The following is a 23,007-nucleotide window of genomic DNA, read 5'->3' on the forward strand; positions in this document are numbered from 1 at the left end:
TAATTATTACGTGGTCTCCAAGCCTGGTAGCTGTCTGAGCTGTGCAAGAAGGCTGCCAGGCTGTAAGGAAACTCTGGGTTGCACTAGCCTAAAGATTTCGTCAGGGATGAAAACCAAAGAGTCCAGCGGTTCAAGTACTAAACAGAGACTAAAAATCGGTGTTTTAGTCTTTGCTGTAGCACAGATCTTCATTGCAAGATGGCCAAATCACTGGCTGGCAGCATTGTGAGGATATATCTGACACCCAAGACTGTGTGTGAAGTTAAAGGAGGCATAAAAAAGTAGCTCGGGCTTGTGAAGGAGACAAACCAGAAATTACTCTGGAGTTTGCTGTTCACAGGGCTGGGGGAGCTGCTGCAGGGACTGTCATTCAGTCTGTTCCTGCAGGGGACCGTCCCCTTTCGTGTCATTTTACTTGAGATTTACTTTGGGAAGCTTAGCAGTGACCAGCCCCTCCACTCCAAGCTTCTGCCCCATCCTCTCTTGTTTGTGGTCTCCCTTTAATTTTTAACCACCACTACGAGTGCGTTAAATCCACCTGCAAAACTTTAGCACTGACCTTTGTACAGTTACCTTCGCCACAGTTACCAGTCAGCACCGCTCTGGCAGATCAGAAGTGCCAACCAGGGGAGCAGCCTTACAGGGACAGCACAAGATTGGACAAAGAGCTTTGAAAGCTCTCTCTCTCATATTATTCACTCTTCAGTTATCCAAATAGTAAACAGGATCGGGAGTACTCCCAGTGCCCCAACCAGCTGCATGAGAATCTGGGCTCTCATGTAAAATACAGCCTAAATGCGTGTTTGTAGAGCGTGTGGCTGCAGGAAAAAGTTTGACAGCGTGGCTTGAGACTCAAGTTTCAGAAAGCAGACGGCAGGTGTACAAAGTGGAGTCCTCCCTCCCTTAATGTGGCAGAACTGCTGACTGAAAACAACTCAACTGACATCTCTCCCCTGTCTGCCCCTCAAGCCTTAACTCTGCTCCCAGGCTGTTTGCTGGCTAGAAGGGAACACAGGCTCTCTCGCTGTTGTTTCCCAGCTGTTCGACTTCCTCAGGTTTTGCAGTAATGCTGGGAAATTTTCACTGAGAACTCCTTTGCGAGGTGTCTTATTTGTTTAACAGCCCTTAGGCTCTTGGAGTTCTGTCTTTTGATCTTTCCTAGGGAAGGGCAGGCTGAGCAAATCTGGGTGACACTGCCTGCAAATGCCAAATGTTCGCACCTCTGTAAAGCCTTTGAAGCTCAACCTCTTGCTACAGTGACCTTCTGCCTCCTTCCTCCCATGCGTGGGTGGGAGTCCCCGGATCAGAGGAGGCCAACCTGTCACTCTCAGCTAAGCAATTTGATGTGGCTTGTGACAGCCTCCCTCCCTGCCGTGAGCTGGCACTGGCAGTGTTTATGTTGATCCTGGTAAATGCAACACCTCAGTGTCAGCACGCAGCGCCTCTGCGTTTGTTTCAGATCCCTCAATGCCAGAGGAATGCTCTGAAGAACAGAAGAACTAAGTCAGTAGTGGTGAGGTTTGGGTGCAGGGAGGAAGAGCTGCATCTTGGCTTGAAACTCAGAGGTGGCCCCTGGCCAGGGAAGGGCAGAAATCCTCTTTCTCTTGGTGCTGTTTTAATGCTAAGAGTCAGAACTAGGATGCGATAAAATCACAACAAATCAGTAAAAAGTGCTGCTCTTAGAAGGTCATTTATGCATCTGGACTGAACCCTGCTTTCTTGGAAGTTGCCCAGAATTCCTTGGTTATGCAGTAAGGTACATAAAAAAAAAATCAAAGTGCTACATTGTACAACTATCCAGCCTTCTCAAAGCACAACCCCAGCGTGGCTGAACTTTCCTAAGGAGTAGAGGGAAGCTCTGCTAGCCCTCCTCAGCTACTTTCTCAGCCCCAGATGTTCTGTGTTCAAATCTCAACTTGTTACATTTGATATTTTTCCAGGTTTGCTGCCAAGCTGATTGAGGGCATCCTGGATTTCAAGACCATGATCGACAAGTGAGTTAGTGACCCTCCTGACTTCTCATCTGTTCTTTACTGTCACAGAGGGGCTAAGCCTAGTCACTAAATCTCCCTTCCAAACAGCAAGGCAGGAGAAGACAGCACATATTTGACAAGAGACTGTAATCAACATCACTGCTCGCTGCCAAGGTCACCACCACTGGGAAAAAAGCAAATTTACTTTTCTTTCTTCATGTGCTGTGTTACATTAATACTTTCATTGGCACGTGTACATGCTTAGAGGGAGTGAGCCTGACTGACAGTCCTGTGGAGCTGCATAACTTCTGTCTGCGCACAGAACAAGTCACAGCTCAGGCAGCAGGAATGTGTTTCTCTGGGTTTCTGGTGTTTCTCATCTCCCAGCCAGACGGGATGAACTCTAGAGCAACTTTTTCCTCCCTACCCTTTTTCTTCTGATCACCAACAAAGCTCTGCTCAACGTGCCTTATTTATGTTCCAAAAATATGTCTACCGACCCATTACCAGCATCACCTCTTTACATCCAAATTTAGACAAGGCTCAAGGCCAGCTGTGAGGAGGGGAGCTGGGATATGACTGCTCAAAGTGATTGATGGAGTCCCAGCCTAGCTCACGAGTCACACATAGCATTTCAGACACTCGCCACTCAAAATTACAGCTGAAAAATTCCTTCTGCCGTTTCACAGAGAACCAGAAATCTCTCAGTGTATTGTGCCCTGGATTGCTCTCTGCAGACACTGTGGTGCGTGCTAAGCTATGTAGTAGGTACAGAGATCTGTTTCTCTGGTGTTACAGAGAGGATACTGTTTCTCCCCTTCCCAAATGAAAGGCCAGGAGAAGCCAACATTTTTATAGCCCCTACTAAGAAAGCCGTTAGGAATGGAGCACAGTTGACACGTTTACGTCTTGCTGGACTAAGTGACAGCAGCTGCAGGGTTAAGCCAACGCCTGTCTCGTGTGGGGAGTGCAGGCCTTCTCACCAGTCTGCATTCTCTCTCCCTTACCTTGCTGTGCTCTCCAGTGAGACCCTTCCAGTGGAGTACATGGGTGGGAAGCCCCTCTGCATGAACCAGTACTACCAGATCCTCTCATCCTGCCGCATCCCTGGGCCCAAGCGGGACTCCATTGTCAACTACGCCAAAGGCGCAAAGCAGTCCAGACACGTCACAGTGGTTCACAACTTTCAGGTATGGCAGCTGCTGAGCTCTTGAGGTTTGTGTAGATGCAGTTGTCCCTTTCAGCTAGCTGTGGCCCAGAAGAAAGAGAACAGCAGGGATCTGTTCCTGCTTCCTTTTTCCCCCATGGCCTTAGCAGGCCGACAGCTGGGATTGCCATGTGAGCAACAGACTATGAGGCAGAACAACGCTCTCTTCCTTTGTTTCTTGGCCTGCAAATTCCTGTATCTTAAAGCCCAGAGATCACGTCTGGAATTGGAAATTGCAAGTGGAAATTGGATATCACCACAGCTGAGTCTTAGAAATAGGGATTCCTCATGTGTCGCAGCCCTCACTACCACAGTTTCTGAGCTGGACTGTATTTATGCCCTGCAAGGGAAACTGGACTTCAGTCTCTCAACTCTGAGCATCCTTCAAAGGTCTGCTTACAAGCTGAGTCCTTAGGTCAGGTCTTACCTTCTGAAAGTAGCTGTTACCTGTTTCTGGGACTGGACAATAAAGATCTTCTCTGATGTTCCGTCTCTGTCCTTGTCTGTTCTTCTCATCCTCAGTTCTTTGAGCTAGAAGTTTACAACAGTGACGGAAGTCCTCTTACCACTGACCAGCTCTTCATTCAGCTGGAGAAGATCTGGAACACCTCCCTCCAAACAAACAAAGAACCTGTGGGGATCCTCACCACCAACCACCGGAACAGCTGGGCAAAAGCCTACAACAACCTTCTGAAAGGTCTGTAGAGCCCCTAATGTGCCAGCGCTAACAAACACCACAAACGCTTGGACCACCAACCTCACTGCTGTGCTCTGCTCAGTTCCTTCCTTTGGCAGCTTGTTCTGGACAGATGACAAGAGCTTTCTACCTCAAAGAAACAACCTGATTTTATTGCAAAGTATTGTTATTTTTTGTTTGGAAAGCACACGGGTGAGGTCTTGAGGCTTGGCTCATTAGACCCCAAATCCTCAAGTTTGTTGCCTCGCAAATGGGTGGGATGTAAGAAACATGAAAAAAGGAGGGTGAATGTAGCACACTCACATCTGTAACAACCCAGCTGGCTGCTATTGTAATAACTGTACACACCCGTAAATAACCAGTATTGCACTGAGGTACAACGGGAATCCAGCACCGGGTCCTTCAAACCTGCCCTTCCACATTTCAATCTCCCTCCAATTAAAATGCAAGTTCTTCAACTCCCCTTCCTTACTTGCTGTTAATTTCTCTCCCAGATAAGACCAACAAGGAATCCGTGCGTACGATTGAGAAGAGCATTTGCACTGTCTGCCTTGATGCACCCATGCCACGGGTGTCCGAGGACATCTACAGCAGCCGAGTGGCCGCTCAGATGCTGCACGGCGGAGGCAGTCGCTGGAACAGTGGGAACCGATGGTTCGACAAAACCCTTCAAGTACGTGCTGATGCTCTAAAGATGCTGAAGACCTGGGTCTGAAGGAGATGTTTTTTCCTGAGACTACAAAGGTGCAGGAAATCCCAGAAACCTTCTGCAGGAAATTTTCCTCATATCAAGGGAGTGGAGAAATAGGGGAGACAAGGTGTGGTGGCAGACAATGTGAGATCCTGTGGTTTCCCTTGCAGTCACAGCGAGCAGTCGTTCCTGCCTCAGGGACTTTGCTTTTACTGCCTCTGCCCACGCTTATTCAGTGTAGCAGTTCTTTGTGTTCCTTGTAAATCAATTTTCTGCCTGCAGTGAACAATGCCTTGTCTGCGTGGAGGCAGCCCAAACATAGGGAGGTCTGTTCCTTGTATCTCCTCTAGGCTTGTCACTTTTCCTCTTTCTGCCAGAAGCTGCCCAATGGGCTTTTTGTTTTGTTTTTTCAAACACAAGCTGCTATCCCACGGCATCCCTCTGATCTCTTCCTATTCAATCTTGTCAAGATCCTTCAAGAGCAGCTGCTATTCAAGCTTCTCCTTCATTAGTTGGTATATCCTGGCTTGTGGAGAGCAGCAGTGGTGTTTTAAAAGATTCTTTTCCTGTCTGCTCAACTCTTCATAATGCTTTCTGCTATTTTATTCCTGTTTGGAACTCTTCGTTGATGGGATAAAGCTTAGATGCTCCAGCTAACTGAAAAGTAAGGGTAAGCCAGCACATGATGATATTATTCCTGTATTATTAGACATCTGAGTAAATCAAAACCCATTGAACCACTCTGTATTGCCAGGACAAGCACACCAATGTATCTGTCAGGCACACACAGAGTTAATTTTACAAAACTATAACAGTGCTCTCAGATCTCCTAGGTCAGCTGAACGGCTTCCATTGCTGTTTTGCTAAACGAGACCTTTGTGTTACCTTTCTAGCGTGCAAGGACAGGATCGCTGTCCGTTCTCAGAGCAGTGAGATGCCAACATCTCTCCGGATAGCTTTTGCTTCACATGTTGGATGTTTGTCTTCAACCTTGTCCTTTCACACTTCTCTCATAGTTCATCATCGCTGAAGATGGCTCCTGTGGTCTCGTGTACGAGCACGCTCCCTCGGAAGGCCCACCGATTGTGGCTCTTCTGGATCACGTCGTGGAGTACACGTGAGTCTTGCCTCCTCTGCTTTTCCCTAGTGTTGGAGATAGGTGGAGATGCTCCCCAAGAGCAGGCCTCTTCACAGCTCAACCCCTAGGAATTTGTTCTGGAGGAAGGGTAGTGGTGTGTTAATCAGGTATTGCAGTTGTTGTTGCATCCTTGATGAGAACTGAGTGGCCAGGCTACTCGGAAAAGTTTTACTACTGCTTCCATTCTCAGGGAATTGCACTGTTCAGACAGAACTTTCGCCTGGGAGAGGTGTTTCTTTCAGAAGACACTTAATTCACGACCCTTCAGAAAACACTGTAGTGGCACTGCAAAGAATTTTTCAGCCTGTGACTAGTGTCACAAGGTGTTAGGGAAGTGCTCCTGTGCATTTGTACCCACGTTCTGGTGTGCTTAGCCAAGTGTCATGTTAAAGATCTGGTTAAATACAACCATTTCTCTATGCAGGAAGAAACCTGAGTTAGTAAGGTCGCCTGCAACTCCTTTGCCAATGCCCAAAAAGCTGCGGTTTAACATCACCCCAGAAATCAAGAACGACATCGAGGATGCAAAGCAGAACCTCAACATGTAAGTATGAAACAGTGGAGAGGGCTGCCGAGGGAGTACTCGTCCCCTTTGGAACATGTCACTAGTTTAAATGAGGCTTCCTCCACTGCAGCCAGGGACTTTTCCCAGTGCTTTCTTGGGTCAGCAGCACTAAACCTAACTCCAAAGCACACTAAAGCCACCTGGCAGAAATAAAGTCAAAGGTGCTGGAAAGGAGAAATTACTCATCCATCCCATTTACTGAGAAAGAGCAAGGCTTTCCTGGATCTAATTAGGATTAGGGATAGTGGCGCATAAAAAGGCACACACACATGAGCCAATCTATCCTCATGAAGATTTTTCAGCAGTGGCCATAAAAAGCTCATCTCTGCGGTGCTGCCCTGCACAGGTCAGATCCTGACAGCCCGTTCTCTCTGAGCCTTGGGAAAGCAAATCCATACCTTTGTTACAAGAACAAGCAACAGGCAAAAGAACTCTTTCTTTCCTTACAGAATGGTCGAAGACCTGGATATCAAAGTCATGGTCTTTCACCACTTTGGAAAAACCTTCCCCAAATCGGAGAAGATTAGTCCTGATGCTTTTATCCAGCTGGCCTTGCAGCTGGCATATTACAGGTAAGACCACCAACAGGGAGCTTCTCAGCCTCTTCACCATCAGACTCAAACATGTAAGCTTGATAAAGGTTCACAGAATCACAGAATGTTGGGGTTGGAAGGCACCTCAAAAGATCATCTAGTCCAGGTTGCAGAGACAAGTCTCTCACAGGCTGCTCTGGCCTGCTTCCTAAGTTCCACGTTTTCCCCAAGCACTGGGACCGAACAGTAGATTTTACTTGTGGCAGCTGCCAAGCAACAGGCGAGATCTACCCGTGTGTGCGTAAGCGTCAGAAGTCAGCGGGACTTGCTCACGTAAAATCTTCCCACCCCCTGCAGTTGTTCTGTTTCACAACAGGCTGTTTCTCCCAGAGCAAACTCACTTCCGTGATTTTCGTCTTCCAGGATGTATGGCCACGCCTGTTCCACATACGAGAGCGCATCGCTAAGGATGTTCCGCCTGGGCCGCACGGACACCATCCGCTCCGCTTCTGTAGACTCTCTTAAGTTTGTGCAAGCAATGGACAGCCCTGACAAATCGGTGAGGATCTGGAAGAAGTGGAATAAGAAGACTCTACCCCAGATAAAGAGGAAAGCTGCTTTTTGGGCTAACCCTGTGTCAGCTGGTTTCAGCTAAGCAGCACTGCACCTGATAGGAAGTTGAGCTAAAACATAACTTGGAGTTACATAGTTACACAGCTTGGGTTTCATTTGGCTTTCATGTGTATTGAAAGCCTAGGAAACAACATGTGGACATTTCTATTCCCACCAAGAATAAATAAGTATGTCCCTTCTAAAAGTCAGTTTAGCTACTCAAACTAAGTTCTGATACTGATGGAGAACTCTAGATTGAAATGATGCAGCCAATCAAAATGATTTAAACATTAAATTTAGTAAATCTGAAAACTGGTTAGTAGAGACACACAAGGCAGAAATGCCCTCCATCCTAGAGGAAAAGCCAAAGTAAGGTTTTCCCTTCTACAGAAAAACTTACAGACAGATCTGTGTGTTCCCAGGACCAGGAGAAAGCAGACTTGCTGAGAAGAGCTACCAAGGCCCACAGGGAATACACTGATATGGTGAGTGTCCTCCATGCAGCCAGAGTTGGGGTGTTACCTAGCAAAGGAGGATTCCCATGAAAGACAAGACCTTAAGAACTTTCTGCTGACATTCTGGTATGGCTGTTGGTGGTGTTGCATAGGTCTAACTCTGATCTGAGAGTGGTCTGTGCTTCAGCCTGAATCTTTTCTCTCTAGCTAATAGTTTAAGTGTCCCTTGCGATGGACATAAAAAGAGAGAATCAAGTATGAAAATAGCTTCAGCTTGCACTGTCGCTGTTGCTGGGTTTTTTAGTGTTCTTTAACCCAAAGAAACTGATAGTTCTGCTCACCTGCCTGCTAATCAGGCTTTAATCTAGTGTTCCTTCCTTACAGGCGATAAGAGGCAATGCAATAGACCGTCACCTCTTAGGCTTGAAGCTTCAAGCTATCGAGGACCTCGTGAGCATCCCCGAGCTGTTCATGGACACCGCGTATGCTGCTGCAATGCACTTCAATCTCTCGACCAGCCAGGTAAGACTCATCTGAGCTAAGAGAGAAGTGCTCTCTCCATTTCTTTTCATTGCCTTTCTTCTCCGCATTTCTCCTTCGCTCCCTTCCATTAAGAACTTCATTTGGGGACAGAAATTTTTAAGCCTGCTACCAATCCCATCAAGCTGCAGAAATGATCTTACAGCTGGCACAGCCCCATTCAACCCTGTAAAAAAAACCACCCCAACCTCCACAACCAAGTAGTCCTTTGCAAAGGCATCAGAAAACACAATACTAAAGGGTAGAATCCAGCACACGTACAGTGGTAGGTGGGTCTGACCAAAAAGACCCTCTTTGAGAGCATTTTAGTGAGAAGGCAGTTTCTTCTGCTGTTGACAGAGCCGTTAGCACCTGATGGCTACATTTCTCTCTGACTGGTTTGAAGTTCTTAATCACATTGTCTCCACAGGTCCCAGCAAAGACAGACTGCGTGATGTGTTTCGGTCCTGTGGTTCCAGATGGCTATGGAATCTGTTACAACCCCATGGATGAACACATCAACTTTGCAATTTCTGCCTTCAACAGCTGCAGCGACACAAACGCAGCCCGCATGGCGCATTATCTTGAGAAAGCGCTGCTCGACATGAGGATCTTGCTCCAGTCCGCTCCCAAATCCAAACTGTAAGAGGCAAACGTGATGCAAAACTCCCAACAAAAGGGGCTGTCCCTCGTGCACTGAAGCTCCCAGTTCCTCAAGAAATGACGGAACCTCAGGTGGCATCTACTATTTGTTTTCAGCAGGAGGCTACAGAATAGTCATCTGCAGATGTTAGACTCCGCGGTGAGAGGAACAATTTTAAGCTGAAGTAGAACGGACTGGTCCTCTCCCGTTAACACAAAGTGCACCTTCCTGTCCTCAAAGAGGACTGAAATACTATTTTTATGGGACTTACTGTAAAGGAATACAGAAAGCACAGTCCTTACCAGTATCTAAATCCAGTTGGTGAGAAAGGTAGTTCTTCTCCAGGAAAACTAGGGAATGTTTATCATATGATGGAACTACTGTAAGGCCAAGTCTTTGCTGGTTTCTGAAGAGTGCAGCGTCTTTCAAACTTGACTGAAGATTTTTCTACTGATACAGCAAAAACTTTATCATTGAACTTTGACAAGGGGAAAAAGAAATTCTGAAGTCGGAACAGATCCAGTCTTGTTAGCGTGCACTGCACCACTTATCCCAGGCAGTCCAATCCTTACACGATTTACAGGCCCAGGAACGTTCCCCTTCCCCTCGTTTTAGGATGCTGGGATCTCCTTTCTGTTGCACTGACCCTATTAACAACAGAGTATCATTTGCTACAAACTGTTAAGCTTGCTTTTGTGGTCCTGGCCCTTGATCTTTGGGCTCCATGTAAAGCTTTATTCCCGCCCTAAGCTTCTACAAAACTCTCTCACACAGGTTTTGCTAGCTTTGGCTTTCTCTTAGCACAGCCGAGAAGGGATTGCCTACGCATTTAGCAGGACACGTGCTTCACTGTACCTTTCTTGGGAATCAAAGAAAAGAAAAAGATGCCGACCTTCTGTTTAGTAGGACACATGCCTAGTCTCCTTCAGGGCACCCATATTAACCCAACATGTTGCTTTCAGAAACAACATAATTGTGGACAAATAAGAATGTTTCTGATCAGGAACTGTAGGACGTGCTGCCATTTCTGATCCACAGAATTCAAATCTGTTAGAGCTAAAGGAAAAGCAGGAATTACCCTTCTTTCTCGGGCAGAAGACCTTGAAAAGCAGGAAGAAAGCTGAGAACATGTGGGCACGGGAGATGGTTGTGCACTGTGGCAGACACTGTTCCTACAGCACCTTTTCTGCCACTCCTAGGAGTTTTTTTATTAACCAAAATGTTACTCAGATTTGTGCCAGCTCTATTCTGTGAGAAAATAATCTTGTGAAGGCATTTTCATATTCAGGTGACAAACTTGAGATGGCAGCAGATTATACATAAACATTAACATACCCTCATAGGACAGGAATTTTTGTAATCACAACTTCAGTGAATCTGCCAGAATCCAAGCTCTTGACTATATTTTGATTTAGTAAAACCATATGGTAATGAAGAATTCTAGCACTATTTCTGCAACAGGAATTTAATATTTAAATTGCACACTCTTCAGAATGTGGCTGCTGGGACGTCACCACAAACAAGAAGCATTAGGAGTCTGGTGGCTTGTTTTGTTAACAAGAAAATACCTGATCAAAGTTGCTACCTTTCTGAGAGAACAGCAAGGGATGTGATCAAAGTGCCTTGGTGAACATATATGAAGAAATTTGCACTAAAAATAAATAAAAGTAATTCTGATTTGCTTCTTGAAAGACACAAGCCAACACTACTGCATTTTTTTTTCCTAAAAGGATATTTCAGAGCTTCTATATTATACCTAAATAAACCTTAAAAAGGAAAATTTAACTGAAACTCACCTGCACAGCCAGTGATTGTATGAAATGCCACTCTCATATCATCTACATGGATTTAGTTGATCTTTGCGAAGAATCCTGAATGGAATGAGATAGTCTAAAAAAACCCAAAGCCAGCAGGAGCACTACAAACCTGTGAGCAAGCATCCCTGCTCTGTTGACTCTTCTGCAAGAGGATACTCAGTATTATCAAAGTGTAAGCAATTGTGTAAACACTACATAAAAGACCAAACCTTGCTGGAATAACACTGGCATTTATGGAGCCTTTTCCATTGAAAAAAAAAACCCAACAACTCTGTTTGCCAGAGGAATCACCCCCTGTACTGAATCGACCTCTGTTGCTAAGGGACAGGTTATTTTTCCTTGCCTGCCATGCCTTCAGCCACTGAAGTGTTTGAGACTGGCCCTTTTCTCCTTCAGTCTCAAAGGGGAAGGCTCTCAAAGGGAAGTGCCTATTAAAGATTAAGCTGCTGTGACTATCTCAGAAGATGGGATTGATCTGTTCCGGATCTAAATCTGGGTATGGCGCTAGCTGCAGCTCAGCACAGCTGCAAGAAGCAGACTATCACACTGAAAGAGATACAAGATTCACAAACCACTTAATGCATCCTTAATGATATACAGAACTAAAATTCAGATAAATGAAGTTGGTTTTTGAAGCTCTGGAAAGGACACGAAGATCATTAGAAAGTTTTTTCCCATTAAAAAGTCTTTTCTTATTGTGCAAGTTCTAAAATGTGACGTCCTTCTGATTCATACTTTGTTGATTTTTCGGTGTGGACTTACTGAATACTCTTCTTCCCATTTCTGATTCTTCTATCAGGAGATGTCCATGGTCTTAGAGACACATTAAGTATAAGAAATTTAAGTTCCAGAAAAACTACTGATTCGGAACAACTAATTTAAGAAATGCATAGACTGAAAATACTCTGATCTTGGGTGGAGTGCAATTTATGACACAGCCTGGTAGTGTTGCATGCTTTGCTGGTTAGCTGTGTTAAATACTGTTCCAGTAGTGTAATCTATGTCATGCAGAGTTTTGAAATGTTTTTTTGAATAAACTGTAACACAATAAACAGAAAAGTGCTACAAAAACGGCTTAAATCTCCTTAAGACACTGCGAAAGTTACGTAACTACCTTTATCGGAGGATGTTTGTGTGGGGACAGCAAGAACAGCGAACCACAGCGTTCTGTCACCTTCCTTTTATTGTCCTGTATCTCCATCCAGTCCCTGGAGTACAGGGGAGGAACAGAAAGCATCTGCTTGCAAAGCCACATATTCCAAAGAAAATATTCCATTTCAGAAAACTAGTGGCAGGAGACTTCATACAAGTGTAGGGTAATAAGGCAGAGCTCAAATCTTTTCCCTGCGCAGCACCATTTAGTTAAGAAAATCCATGGAATCACTAAGGAATTTCTACTATATCAAGTATTGCAAAGATTTTTGGAAAGGTACAGCAGAAGATGCAGATTACAAACAACTCACAGAGAACAGAGGAGAGTTTATTACAGTGTCTTACAAGAGCTCTTCTTCTCCCTTACTCCTAGGATTACTGTAGGAAGCTTGGGTTCGAAGGCAACGTGAAGTGGAATAGTTTTTACACTACACAGCTCTCCATGAGGAGATGAAATCTCTTCCCTATGCTCTAGTTCTCACCAGGTGCTTCCACTTACAGTGTTTGCAGCAGTCTGTCAGAACAGCTTAAGAGGCTGGGGCAGCGCTCACCGCTGCTCAAACCATCCACTCTTTCACCCTTGTCCTCGGGGAAGAGAGCTGTCATCTCCCTTCTGGTTTATAAGTTAACTTACAAGAGATATAAAGAGAAAATAAACGGGTTTGCAAGACATAAGTGATTAGTACCGGCTTTCAAACAGAAACATATGGTACCACTGTGTCACATGGCCTATCTGATGTCCTGTCCCATTTTAGCAGAGCTGTTCTAAGTCATCAAACATCCTTGGGAAAGCTGCAGGAACGCACCTTCAAAGCAGACCCAGTGCTCAGGTCCTTCACATGTTAACAGGATTGCTCATGTTATGCAAATACTAAACAGTTCTTAAAAAGAAAATATTTGCTGTAACAACTGCAAACAGTGAAGTCTGCTAGCCGTAGCTACTTAAACACAGAAATTTAAATGGCCTCCATTCCTGATCTCCCTAGATCAGGGTCACTGCGTTCTGGCAGGTGGCGCTCTGGTTGTCCAACAGTTTCTACAGCAGCTCCCGCTCCATAGGAACACACACAAACTCCAAACGCAACAGGCACAGATGAAAACTTAAAAAAAGAAATAAAAATAATCAAGATGAACAGAAACACATCTCACTTCAAGCAGCTTTATAATGCAGGAGTCTGATTAAAGTGGAGATAGTAAAACAGGCAGCAAGACCGAGATGTGACAGTCACTTTTACCTCTGCTCACATGACTGCATCGAAGGCACCCGATGAGCTTTGAGCCAGTTCAGAAGCTGTCCTTTATCTGTGAAAGTTCAAGTCAATTGTGCTTTGAATAAATACTTCTCTGTAGTTACACTCGAACTGCTGCATTATATACTAGAAATACAGAAAGTGTCCATGCACAGCCCTGAAGCACTTTGAGTATAGCCCTTGCCAGGTTAACTCATGGACCACAGAAGTCGGAGGCATCACCAGCACACACAGATGGCAGGCACACTCCCACAGAGACACGGCACCCAGAGAGCTCACTGGCCAAACGAAGAATCAGAATGGAAGAAGGATGGCAAGCAAAACTTGCTTGTAGGAGTTCAGCATTCAAGGTTAACTACTGCAGAACCCTGACCAAGCCACTGTAAGAACCATAGGAGCCTCTGCTAGGACAACCTCACTACTCGAGGTCACAGCTGGAGTCTAAGAGGACTCTTCAAGAAATAATTCAGACAGCAGCTGAACTAGTTCTTAGTCATTTGCCTTGTTATGCATTGATGGTTGTCACTTTACTCATTCTTAAAAATCCTTTCCTTAAGCTTAAACAGAAAAAAAAAACAAGGAAAAAAAACCAAAAATCCAGTGCTTAAGACAGAGACTAGCAACTGAATTTGGTAAGGCTTTGGGCTGACTCTTCCTGGAGCACAGCACTGCTTATAACCAGTGGGCTTCCCAGTGCCGTCGGCAGCACGCTCAGTACAGCGGAAGCTGTACGGATCACAGCAACCCTGAGGTAATAAAAGTATAAAGGAAGAGATGGAATAAACACGAGATATGTATGATAATCTTGCCACCTAGAAGAGATTCCGAGAAAGACACTCTTGCTAATTACACAACAGGAGCAGCAGTTGGAAAAAAAAAAAAAATAAAGTCAGTATATTTCAGTTTTTCCTTTTACACACACACTCCCCTTAATGGTATCCGTGCAGGCTTCCCTGCAGAACCATCACTAGTGTTAAAAGTCACATCTTCAGACTTTCTTTCTGTCTGTACAAAGTGCTGTTGGAATTGATTCTGATCTGCCAAACTGACTGCAGAGAAGCCAGAAAGTCTTCCTTTCCCTTCTGCCTAAGTCACCTCATCCTAATTTCCCTCCCTCCTAAGAAGTTTGTTTTCCAAATTAAAAGCCCTAATTAGGCATGATGGACTTGCAATTAGTTTTGTCATCTTCTTCCGAAGAGAAAAACCCAAACAAAAAGCAAAAACAAAAACACACAATCAATGCCTCACCCACCCCAAAAACAATAGTTCCATTTAAAAAAATAAATAAATAGTGTGTATATTTCATGCTGAAAAAAACAAAACCAAAAAAAAAAGTCACAGAAAGGATTCATTTTTGGTTTTCCCCTCCCCCGAACATGACACCAGGCATTTTCTCCCCCCTCCCCTGACGTAGACACGATGGTACATTCCAACCGGCAATGTGCATCTGTGTTGAAAATGAGTTTCTACTCCGGCACGGTCCCACATGCATCAGGGAGCATCCAGCTAGCTGCTAAAGCAGAGCAAAGGCTTTCAGGTTTTGGGTATGGTCCCTGCCTGTTCCTTTGGTCCATCTGTTAAAAGGCTCCTTGCTGCTCCCAGGTCTCTCTGCTCTTGTCTTGTCTCCGTTAAAACGTGCACTCTGGTCCCCACGCTTGGAGTCACTGGAGCTTCGTACCCAGCTTGCGCTGTCTGTTTCTGCAAAGGCAACACGGGGCAGGGTCAGAGCGGTGGCCCCGGCTCTAGGGCAGGGCACCAAGGCAAACCGTCAGGCAAAAGAGCTGGGGAACGAGGGGAAGGCTCTGCTTTGCTCCGCGCAAAAATACAACTGCCCCCGCCGCACTCTTCAGGGAGCTCAGTCTCTCCAACTCTTTACAGTCCTGGCACACCCACTGTGTCTTAAGTGGGCCACGTGGGTGCAAAATTATAAATGCTTGCTTAACAAAAAAGAGTAGGGAGCTGAAATACTATTTAAATTAAACATTCTTTAATCCCAAACACTTCCCAGCAGACTCACCTTCCAGGTGTGGCAGTTAACCTACAACTTGCTATTTCTTTACTCTGCACTATCCTACCCACAGCAGCTATCCTACATATTAGAAAATAAATTAATACCTACATATCAGAAAATAAATTAATAACTACATCTGACAAGTCAACCCAGCTACAGCTCCTCCACCTCCCAGTAAAACTTACCTTGCCTCTGCTCTCGTGACTGTGTATTCAAACCACAGGATGTTAGGAATGAGGCTGGTATCTCGGATTAAAAAGAACTCTGAAATTGGCCTGCAAATGGACAAGGTGGTGGGAAGGGGAAAATAATTTCAGATTTTTTTGCCCCATCACAATTTTGATCAAAACAACCCAAAACATCTGGCACAGATTTTGTGCTTAACACTATTCCCTTATATTACCCTTCAGGCTGGGAAAAGGACTCCGTGTTATTTTTAATCAAAAACCTCTTTTTTTTCCTTTCCTTATAAAATATTTCCAGACTTTATTACATTTAAATGGCTTTCCAGTTTTACCAAGTCATTAAACATTCATGACCACAGATCTGTTCTGCTTGAAAAAGCTTTTCCAGCGCTCTGTCACACCTCACGACTTTAGAAAGACTTTACAAACCTAACGGTCACTTCAATTCCCTTTCCTTCCCACCCACATCAGGCAAGGATATATGATCCTTTGTATATGCATGCACAGGAAAACATGGAGGAACAAGTAGGTTACACAACAGTCAGTGTGCGAAACTGGAACAGAACCCCGGAATTCCCATTTCCGACATCTGTAATTTAGGCGGTTCGTAGAAGTCTGGGCAGCACATTTACAGTCAGGGCTTGCACAGCTACAACTAAAATTTGAGAGCCTGAAGTATCTTTACATACTTACCACGCAGCTATCCTTGGGAAGAGAGGAGTTAATACCTCTTGTGTGAAGCCAAACCACACTACAGCCATTACACTTCCCGCTACACCTCCATATAAGACTTGGCTCCAGGTGTGGTAAAGCAAATAAACCCTGCGGTGGAAGAGAAGAGTCACCAGACAGGCTTTAAAACAAGAGGAGGCACGACTCTAGGGCTGATGTGTCACTGGACCCCCAGACGTTCTGAGAAAGTTATCCTCCAGATGTTAAAAGTGGCTATCTTTTTTTTTCATTAAAAAGCTGGGAAAAAAAAGAAAGGGAGGGAAATGGGGAAAACTGTCTTGCCTGTCACAGCAGTTTCAGCTTAGAGCGCTTCTAGTTTGAGCTTAACAACCCTCTACATGCTTCTTCGTGTATCTTTGGATTAGCTGAGGAACTATTACTGTTGGTTCCTGACTTTTCTGAAGTCAGTAACAAAAAAAGTCCCCTCCCAGCCACCAAAGCTGGAGCTTAAATGCTTTTAAGAACATATACAGCCTTTTCTGTTATCATTTTGCTGCTCTCAAATGTGGCAGCATGGAGGTTGCACTGCCACAGTGTGTTCCCCGTGACTGCTGCCATTCAGAAAGGCCATTAATGGTCTGTTAAAGTATCCATGAACACGGGCTAAGACCATCTTATCTGACCCTCTGCCTAGCACAGGCCACTGGATTTCCTCATTTTTTTAATTTGCATTAGACCATATATCTCTCATGAAATTGTCCTGTCAGAATTTAAAAATAACCAGTAATAAGCAATCAGCTCTAGTGTACAGTGAGCTATGCCAACAGGTAATTGCGTTCCTGTGGAAAACGTGGCCTTATTTCTATAACTAATTTGTCCAATTTCCAATTGCTGGAGCTCATTTTATATGTGTGTGCACACCTAGATACGTGTATTTTTTTTTAATCTGCTACAGGGAGAAAAATCATTATCAAAGTTTCTTTTTTCTTTCTTCATCTTAACACAACTAAATTTTTGCAAGTCAAAAAGCTCTAAATGTTTTTACTAACTAAACGCTCAAGCAAAACAATCCAACTGATCAACTGTAGCAATCCACATGCTGCAGATGCCGGTGTGCCGAGGCATGGCGCAAGGCTTTCACGATTAGTGCTGGAAAGAGGGCGAGGCAGCGAGGCTGGAGCGTGGCAACGGAGCCGATGGGGAAATCGGCACAAGCTCAGCTGATCTTGGGTCTGACAAACACTTCTGTGAAGCGCCACACTTGTAGCACCTCTGCGTATTTGAAGGGTCTTGTGGCAACACAGCAATATCTGCAAAGCTCCGACTTGTACAATGCGGTTGTCAAGAATTAGTTAAGAAATAAGGAGAGACGCGTCTGCTGGCTGTTGGAGGCCACAGCACTGTATGAGAGCACAAGACAAACGATTGCTCCATACCTACTATATGAGACTAGCAAAGCCACTGTGACGAGGCAGATGGACAGCACATGTCGCCATAGTAAATCCAGAAACCTCGCATTGTTTGTTTGGTGCATTCTGAAAGAGATGGAGAGCCATTAGCACAGTGGCAGGGAGCCGAGCAGTCCTTATCTCTGTTCTCACTATCTCTGAAACCCTAGGGAAGCTCTACTCCAGTGGGGTCACGGGCAGCTCGATACTATCCCAGCAGCAATCTGTCCCACTGGCAGCAGTTCCAGAGAAGCCAGAAAGCCACACTTCCCTCTCTCTCCAACAGTTAACGGGGACTGCTGTGATGGAAGGCGGAATGCTCACAATTACTGCAACTGATGTGAAAGGCAGATGCCGAGCGTATGCAACAGGGAGCCAAGACATCAGAGTCCCTCCATCGTGCACAAAGCGAGGAGGAACTGTGAGTTTTGTCTTCCTCCACACGTGGAGCCACAAGACAGAGCCATGCCCCAGCGAGAACTTCAGAAAAGCACAGCACAGCATGTAAAACCAGTACTTGCTAAGGGAGATGAACTAAAAGGTCATGCAAGTGGGCAGCAGGTATTACCTAAAAGACTGCGCAAAACCCCACCGATGAAGCTGAGTAGACACATGAGAAAGCAGCTCTTCTTTCCAAAAAAAAAGCTTCCCTCACACTTACAAAAAGCAAATCAGGAGACCTGTACCCAGACAGGCGCAGGAGGCCCACCCAAACCCTTCAGTGTTCAGCAACGGTAACTACCATCCTGCGTTCAGATCGAGACAGACATGCTTCATCCACCCTAGCCAGAGGAAATTGTGCAGTTCCTCAGCTTTAACTCCAGCACGCCACCAAAGCGGCACGCAGCAAGGGAGCCATCTATTTCAGGTGTTTCAAACATATTAACAGCCAAAACCTGACATTGCATTTTTACCTTAAATAAAGGAACAGAAAGGAATAGACAGAGAAAAACCACATGAATTGGGAGTGGCTGGACGGCATCCCATATTTTGTGGTCACTGTTGAATGGGCTTCTGGGAAGAGAAGAAGAAAGAGTATGGTCAAGGTCCACTCTGTACGTAGCAGCTGGGATGTTCCAGGTGTGAAGCCAGATCGCTCTGCTGGAGTATGTGCACGGGAGTGAGCAGAGACGTGTACCGTGAACATGGCTCTACCAGCCTCCTTACACCCAAACATCCAAAGCCAACATGAGGCAAAGGGGAAAATACCCTCTAACCCCCCACAGTTAGCGTTCCACTCAAAACTCAACTGCCACCATGACACCAACAGGCCATACCGTACCTTCACAGGGCCGAGGCTCCTGGATTACATTTTTCATTAACCAGTTCACTCCTTCGTTGAACGCCAGCCCTCCCAAGAAAGAGATCTGTGAAGGCAAGACAGCTGTGTCATCCGATTTAAAAGATCCATCTACTTACCAGGCTCTGTTGACAAAACCCCAAACCATATGTTTCTAATTTTCTTTTTTGACTACTAGAGTTAAAACAAATGGCTTCAGAATTCTCTGCCTGAGGAAGAAAAGCATTTATTTTTCAGCCTACTTTGTGTATTTGGCAACACATTGTGTATATGCAGCTTTTCAGCTGATAATATACAGAAAGAGACAAAAATGACACTGCATAGCAATTCTGTTAGCATTCTTCCACAAGCAAGTGTAGAAAATTATGTATCTTAACAGGGCAAATTTTAAGGGATTTTCTTTCCCTGATGACCAACAGGGGGAGTGCACACACTTTTATTGGAGTAAAAAGCTTTAAAAAAAGGTGACTTTTTTAGGCTTTCTGGCTTTTCCCTCTATGAATATTTCATCTTGAAGTTAACGTCTTCAGTCCAAAATGAAGTCACATTCTGAACCAAGCCAGACTGGTAGGCATTTATTTTTACTCTTTAATTCCATACTCCATACACCTCTCCTAAATCAGTCTTGCTGCTGTGATCAAATTCCCAGCTGGTGACGATACTCTGCCTCCTTAACATTCAGTCCCATTCCAGATGATGAAGCCATTTTTCACTCCTATGTCCTGAGCTACGGGTCAGGCTGCTGCAAGCCAGCGAGCGTCGCTCTCCAGCTCAACGGTGACTCCCCACATAAAGAACTGAGAATCAACCTCAATGCCTGTCTCGTTATCAACATCTAACAAGCCCCTGCATTCAAAAACATACAAATTTGTGAAACAGGTGCTCTAGCTCATTCTCTGTTTTGGGTCAACAAGAAACCTTTGAGGTGCTGAAACTGCAGCTGCCTCTCCCAGCTAGCATCAGCTTAATAACCTGGAAGTCCTGTTCCCAGGTCCCTTGAGCCTCCTGACACCATGGCCCTATATTAGAAATCTGCTGCCAAAATCCTTTCATTGGCCCCTATTTTATTTGAGGGCAAATGTTACAAAAGGTTTATACCACCTGAAGGGAATTCACCCACAACACTGCTTCCCAACTACCCTTCAGAGCAGACAGAAAGCATTATGTTCCACAAAAGAGTCCCTTGTTGGTCATTTGGAGAGAAGCAAGTCTCTTCTGTCCCTGGTACTTGACTCACAGCTGGGAAGCCATCCTTACAGACAGATCTGCTCCCTTGGGAATCTCTAGGCTTTATTCTATATCTCCTTTTTCTGCCTCAGTTCAAAGAAAGCCCACTCTCCTGAGTTACAGATGCCACCTCCCACATATGCTGCCCATCTTGCCAGAGCCTGCTGCTGGATCTCGGGAGTGTTCCCACTCGGCGACAGCATTCTTGAGTTCCTCAGACATCCCCCTCTTTTACCCTGGGACAGGTCATAAGTGTCTCCCGCACTGTTCTTTGACAAGATCAGCACCTTACCTAAGCTTGCTCTTTAAAGAGAGAACAAAGTGTGAACACAGGAGGACCAGGTGACAAAGGAAAACACTTATGTCAGAAGGTGAAGCTGGGAGGAGGGAAGGACTCACCGTGTGAAGCTCTCTCTTGAATATGATGAGTGTTACAAAGCCAACAATAATGAATATTGGGCCAAGACTCAAATAAGCTAAAAGCTGACCAGAGAAATCACCTAGAGAAACAAATAAGAGAAACAAATCAGCTTGAGCTCCGCAGGTACTTGCCTGCCACCAGCGTGCAGGTCGGCTGATGCCCCGAATCACTGGGAGCAGAGGGGCGAACTCGGCACTGCAGCAAGTCTCCACTTGGCAGCCTCACTGCCTCCTGCTGCTCCAGCCCCAGAGGAGCCCAGGAAGACAGCAGTGCTTGCACGCAGGTTCAAAACCAGGGACAAGGGGAGCTTGGCATCGCTGAGCAGCGATTACTGCCAGCCAATTTACAACAATGACCACGGGTGTGGGCCCAGAGTCGATTTAATCCAACATAAGCACAGGGTGCTGCACAAGAGGCAGCGTCTTTCCCTCCCCCTCATTCATACTGCCTCCCTGTGCCAGCAATTACCAGCAAACGCTCCCCAAACAAATCCTTCCCCACTCCCTCACTAAAAGGGGTTAGTTTTCAGCTGGATCAGCTCCCTAATCTGTCTCACCATGTGTCTGCAGGAACACTAGCATTAGCAAAATGGGGAGGAAATAAATAGCTAAACATAGCAGGAGATAAAGGATAAAAAAAGGAATCAGCTTTTTAACCAGTAGCCCACTTGTATCATGCAGAAGTGACTTTGGGCCTCTACCCCAAATAGCTACTAGTCTAGTTATCCCCCCCAGGAGAATTCGGGAGCAGCAATGGGACCTCCCAAGAGATTATAAGGTACCCCAAAATCTTTATCCTGAACTATCACAGACACAGAAGTAGGCAAATAGGAGTAAAGAGCAGCCGTGTATTCAGAGCTAAGTTTTTCTTGCCTCCGTTCCCTGAAAAAGGACTCATAGAGAAGTGTTTGGGGAGAATATGTCACCATAAATTCTGAGGAAATAAAAAATTATCACAGTAATTTTCCTCCCAGATCAGCAGTTCACATCAGGAGAGCAAGAACGACCCATCACAGAATCTCTGAAGAGAGTAGCCACTACAAAAATGCAGTATGAACCCAGTGAGCAACTTGAAGAGACAAAGTACTTTTTATATCGGTTCTCAGGGACTAGATCTTCTCCATCCCATCACTGAAGACAAAAGGATCAGCCTCCACATAAATTTATCCTTCCTCCTCTCGAAAGGAAACAGGATGCCTCTGCAAGGCTGAGCATTGGACTCATTCCTAGACCAATTCCACTGCAAGATACTGAGTCTCCCCAGCCCACGCGCCCACATTTTAAAACAGCACTTGGCAAAATGGACTTTAACCTCAGCCTCTAAATACTGGAACTGATTTTAAAAAAAAAAAAAAAAAAGTTATTGCAGTGCTACAAAGTTCATCTGCTGAAGTTATTGCCACATAGCTGTGGTTCCATCAGGTACAGCGCACAGATCCCTCCTGAAACTCAGATTCTGGGTTAGATGTGGGAACCTGCAACACCACTGAAATTAGGAAAGGTTGAAGGACAAAATCTGAAGTGAGGTTCTAGTTGGGTTTCAACCTAAAAAGCTTTAGTCAGCCCTGAATTTGAAGCTTTTCCTGCACCGTGTGGCACGTTTGCCTTGCACCAGGCAGGTTCCAAATGCTCTCAGAGCAGAACCGTGATGTATCACGGTAACACCAAGTGGATGGAAGTGACAGCATCAGTTACCTGACAAGAGAGAGTCAATCCCCTTATGGTTTTACATAAATCACAAACTCTCAACAAAATGAATCCTGTCTTAAATGATGAGGGAATTTAGGAGACAAGCCACCAGACAATCAAAACTACCCTGAATTCCCTAGGAATACTTCCCAACAGTCTCAATTCCAGTGTTAGAAACTGAAGATAGCTCAGCACTGAGGAATCACCATGTTTCAGGTCATTCAGTCTGTTAATCCACGGTACATAAAGGCTCAGCCCTTCAAAACTAAAAGCTATAATTTTGTCAAGCAGAAACCAAACCAGATTAGTTATCTTCTCAGGGGGGTTCTATTTCTTGTGCAGATGGTGGAAGAATACTTAAGGAAGTAGCCTCTTCATTTAAATAGCACCAGCAGTACCAAACTCAAGATCCTCGATGATGTTATATAACATACTCCATAAATCAAGCCACCCAGATCTCACCAGCACACAACCCACACTTGAACCTGAGGCAGAGAATCAGAAACCATCGCTCCCAGACACTGCCTGGCAGGCAGGGTACCAAGTCCTTCACTTCTTAACACAAAAGCTCCCCAAACATTTTAACTGTCAACTTTAAATAGAACAGAGATAGCATTAATAATATTTCATAAATTACTGCAGCTAACAACAATCAAACAGACTCATATTCTGAAGGCACTTTTTTTCTAGGGGAGGAGGCAAATAAATGGCTGTGCACTGACTAAGGGCCGCACTTTGGCTGAGCCCTGGGAGCTACACCAGGAGCTCACTAACACCATCATAAATGTACTCGCTAGATGAGC

The 23,007-nt window shown here is 45.1% G+C and overlaps 2 protein-coding genes across 2 annotated transcripts in view; one reads left to right on the forward strand and one right to left on the reverse strand.

Annotated features, from left to right (window-relative positions):
- The window catches only part of CRAT (carnitine O-acetyltransferase), a 12,111-nt gene extending 2,398 nt beyond the window's left edge, over positions 1-9,713 (forward strand). The window contains exons 4-14 of the mRNA XM_009866666.1: positions 1,941-1,994; positions 2,998-3,163; positions 3,703-3,877; positions 4,372-4,550; positions 5,585-5,685; positions 6,131-6,250; positions 6,721-6,843; positions 7,228-7,363; positions 7,839-7,901; positions 8,256-8,393; positions 8,821-9,713. Of these exons, the coding sequence (XP_009864968.1) occupies positions 1,941-1,994; positions 2,998-3,163; positions 3,703-3,877; positions 4,372-4,550; positions 5,585-5,685; positions 6,131-6,250; positions 6,721-6,843; positions 7,228-7,363; positions 7,839-7,901; positions 8,256-8,393; positions 8,821-9,036 (1,471 nt within the window). The 3' untranslated portion in view covers positions 9,037-9,713. The remainder of the gene's footprint in view (positions 1-1,940; positions 1,995-2,997; positions 3,164-3,702; positions 3,878-4,371; positions 4,551-5,584; positions 5,686-6,130; positions 6,251-6,720; positions 6,844-7,227; positions 7,364-7,838; positions 7,902-8,255; positions 8,394-8,820) is intronic.
- A 4,574-nt stretch (positions 9,714-14,287) lies between these two features.
- DOLPP1 (dolichyldiphosphatase 1) lies at positions 14,288-20,595 on the reverse strand (the record flags this gene model as incomplete). The annotated part of the gene is made up of 7 exons (XM_009866667.1): positions 14,288-14,950; positions 15,449-15,538; positions 16,142-16,270; positions 17,557-17,655; positions 18,483-18,582; positions 18,851-18,935; positions 20,495-20,595. Coding segments are annotated over 7 exons (641 nt in total), but the record flags the coding sequence as incomplete, so codon positions are not given.
- Between the last annotated feature and the right edge of the window lie 2,412 nt (positions 20,596-23,007).

Source organism: Apaloderma vittatum, unplaced genomic scaffold (genome assembly GCF_000703405.1).
Source record: "Apaloderma vittatum isolate BGI_N311 unplaced genomic scaffold, ASM70340v1 scaffold15333, whole genome shotgun sequence".
In the NCBI taxonomy this organism is placed as follows: Eukaryota; Metazoa; Chordata; class Aves; order Trogoniformes; family Trogonidae; genus Apaloderma; species Apaloderma vittatum.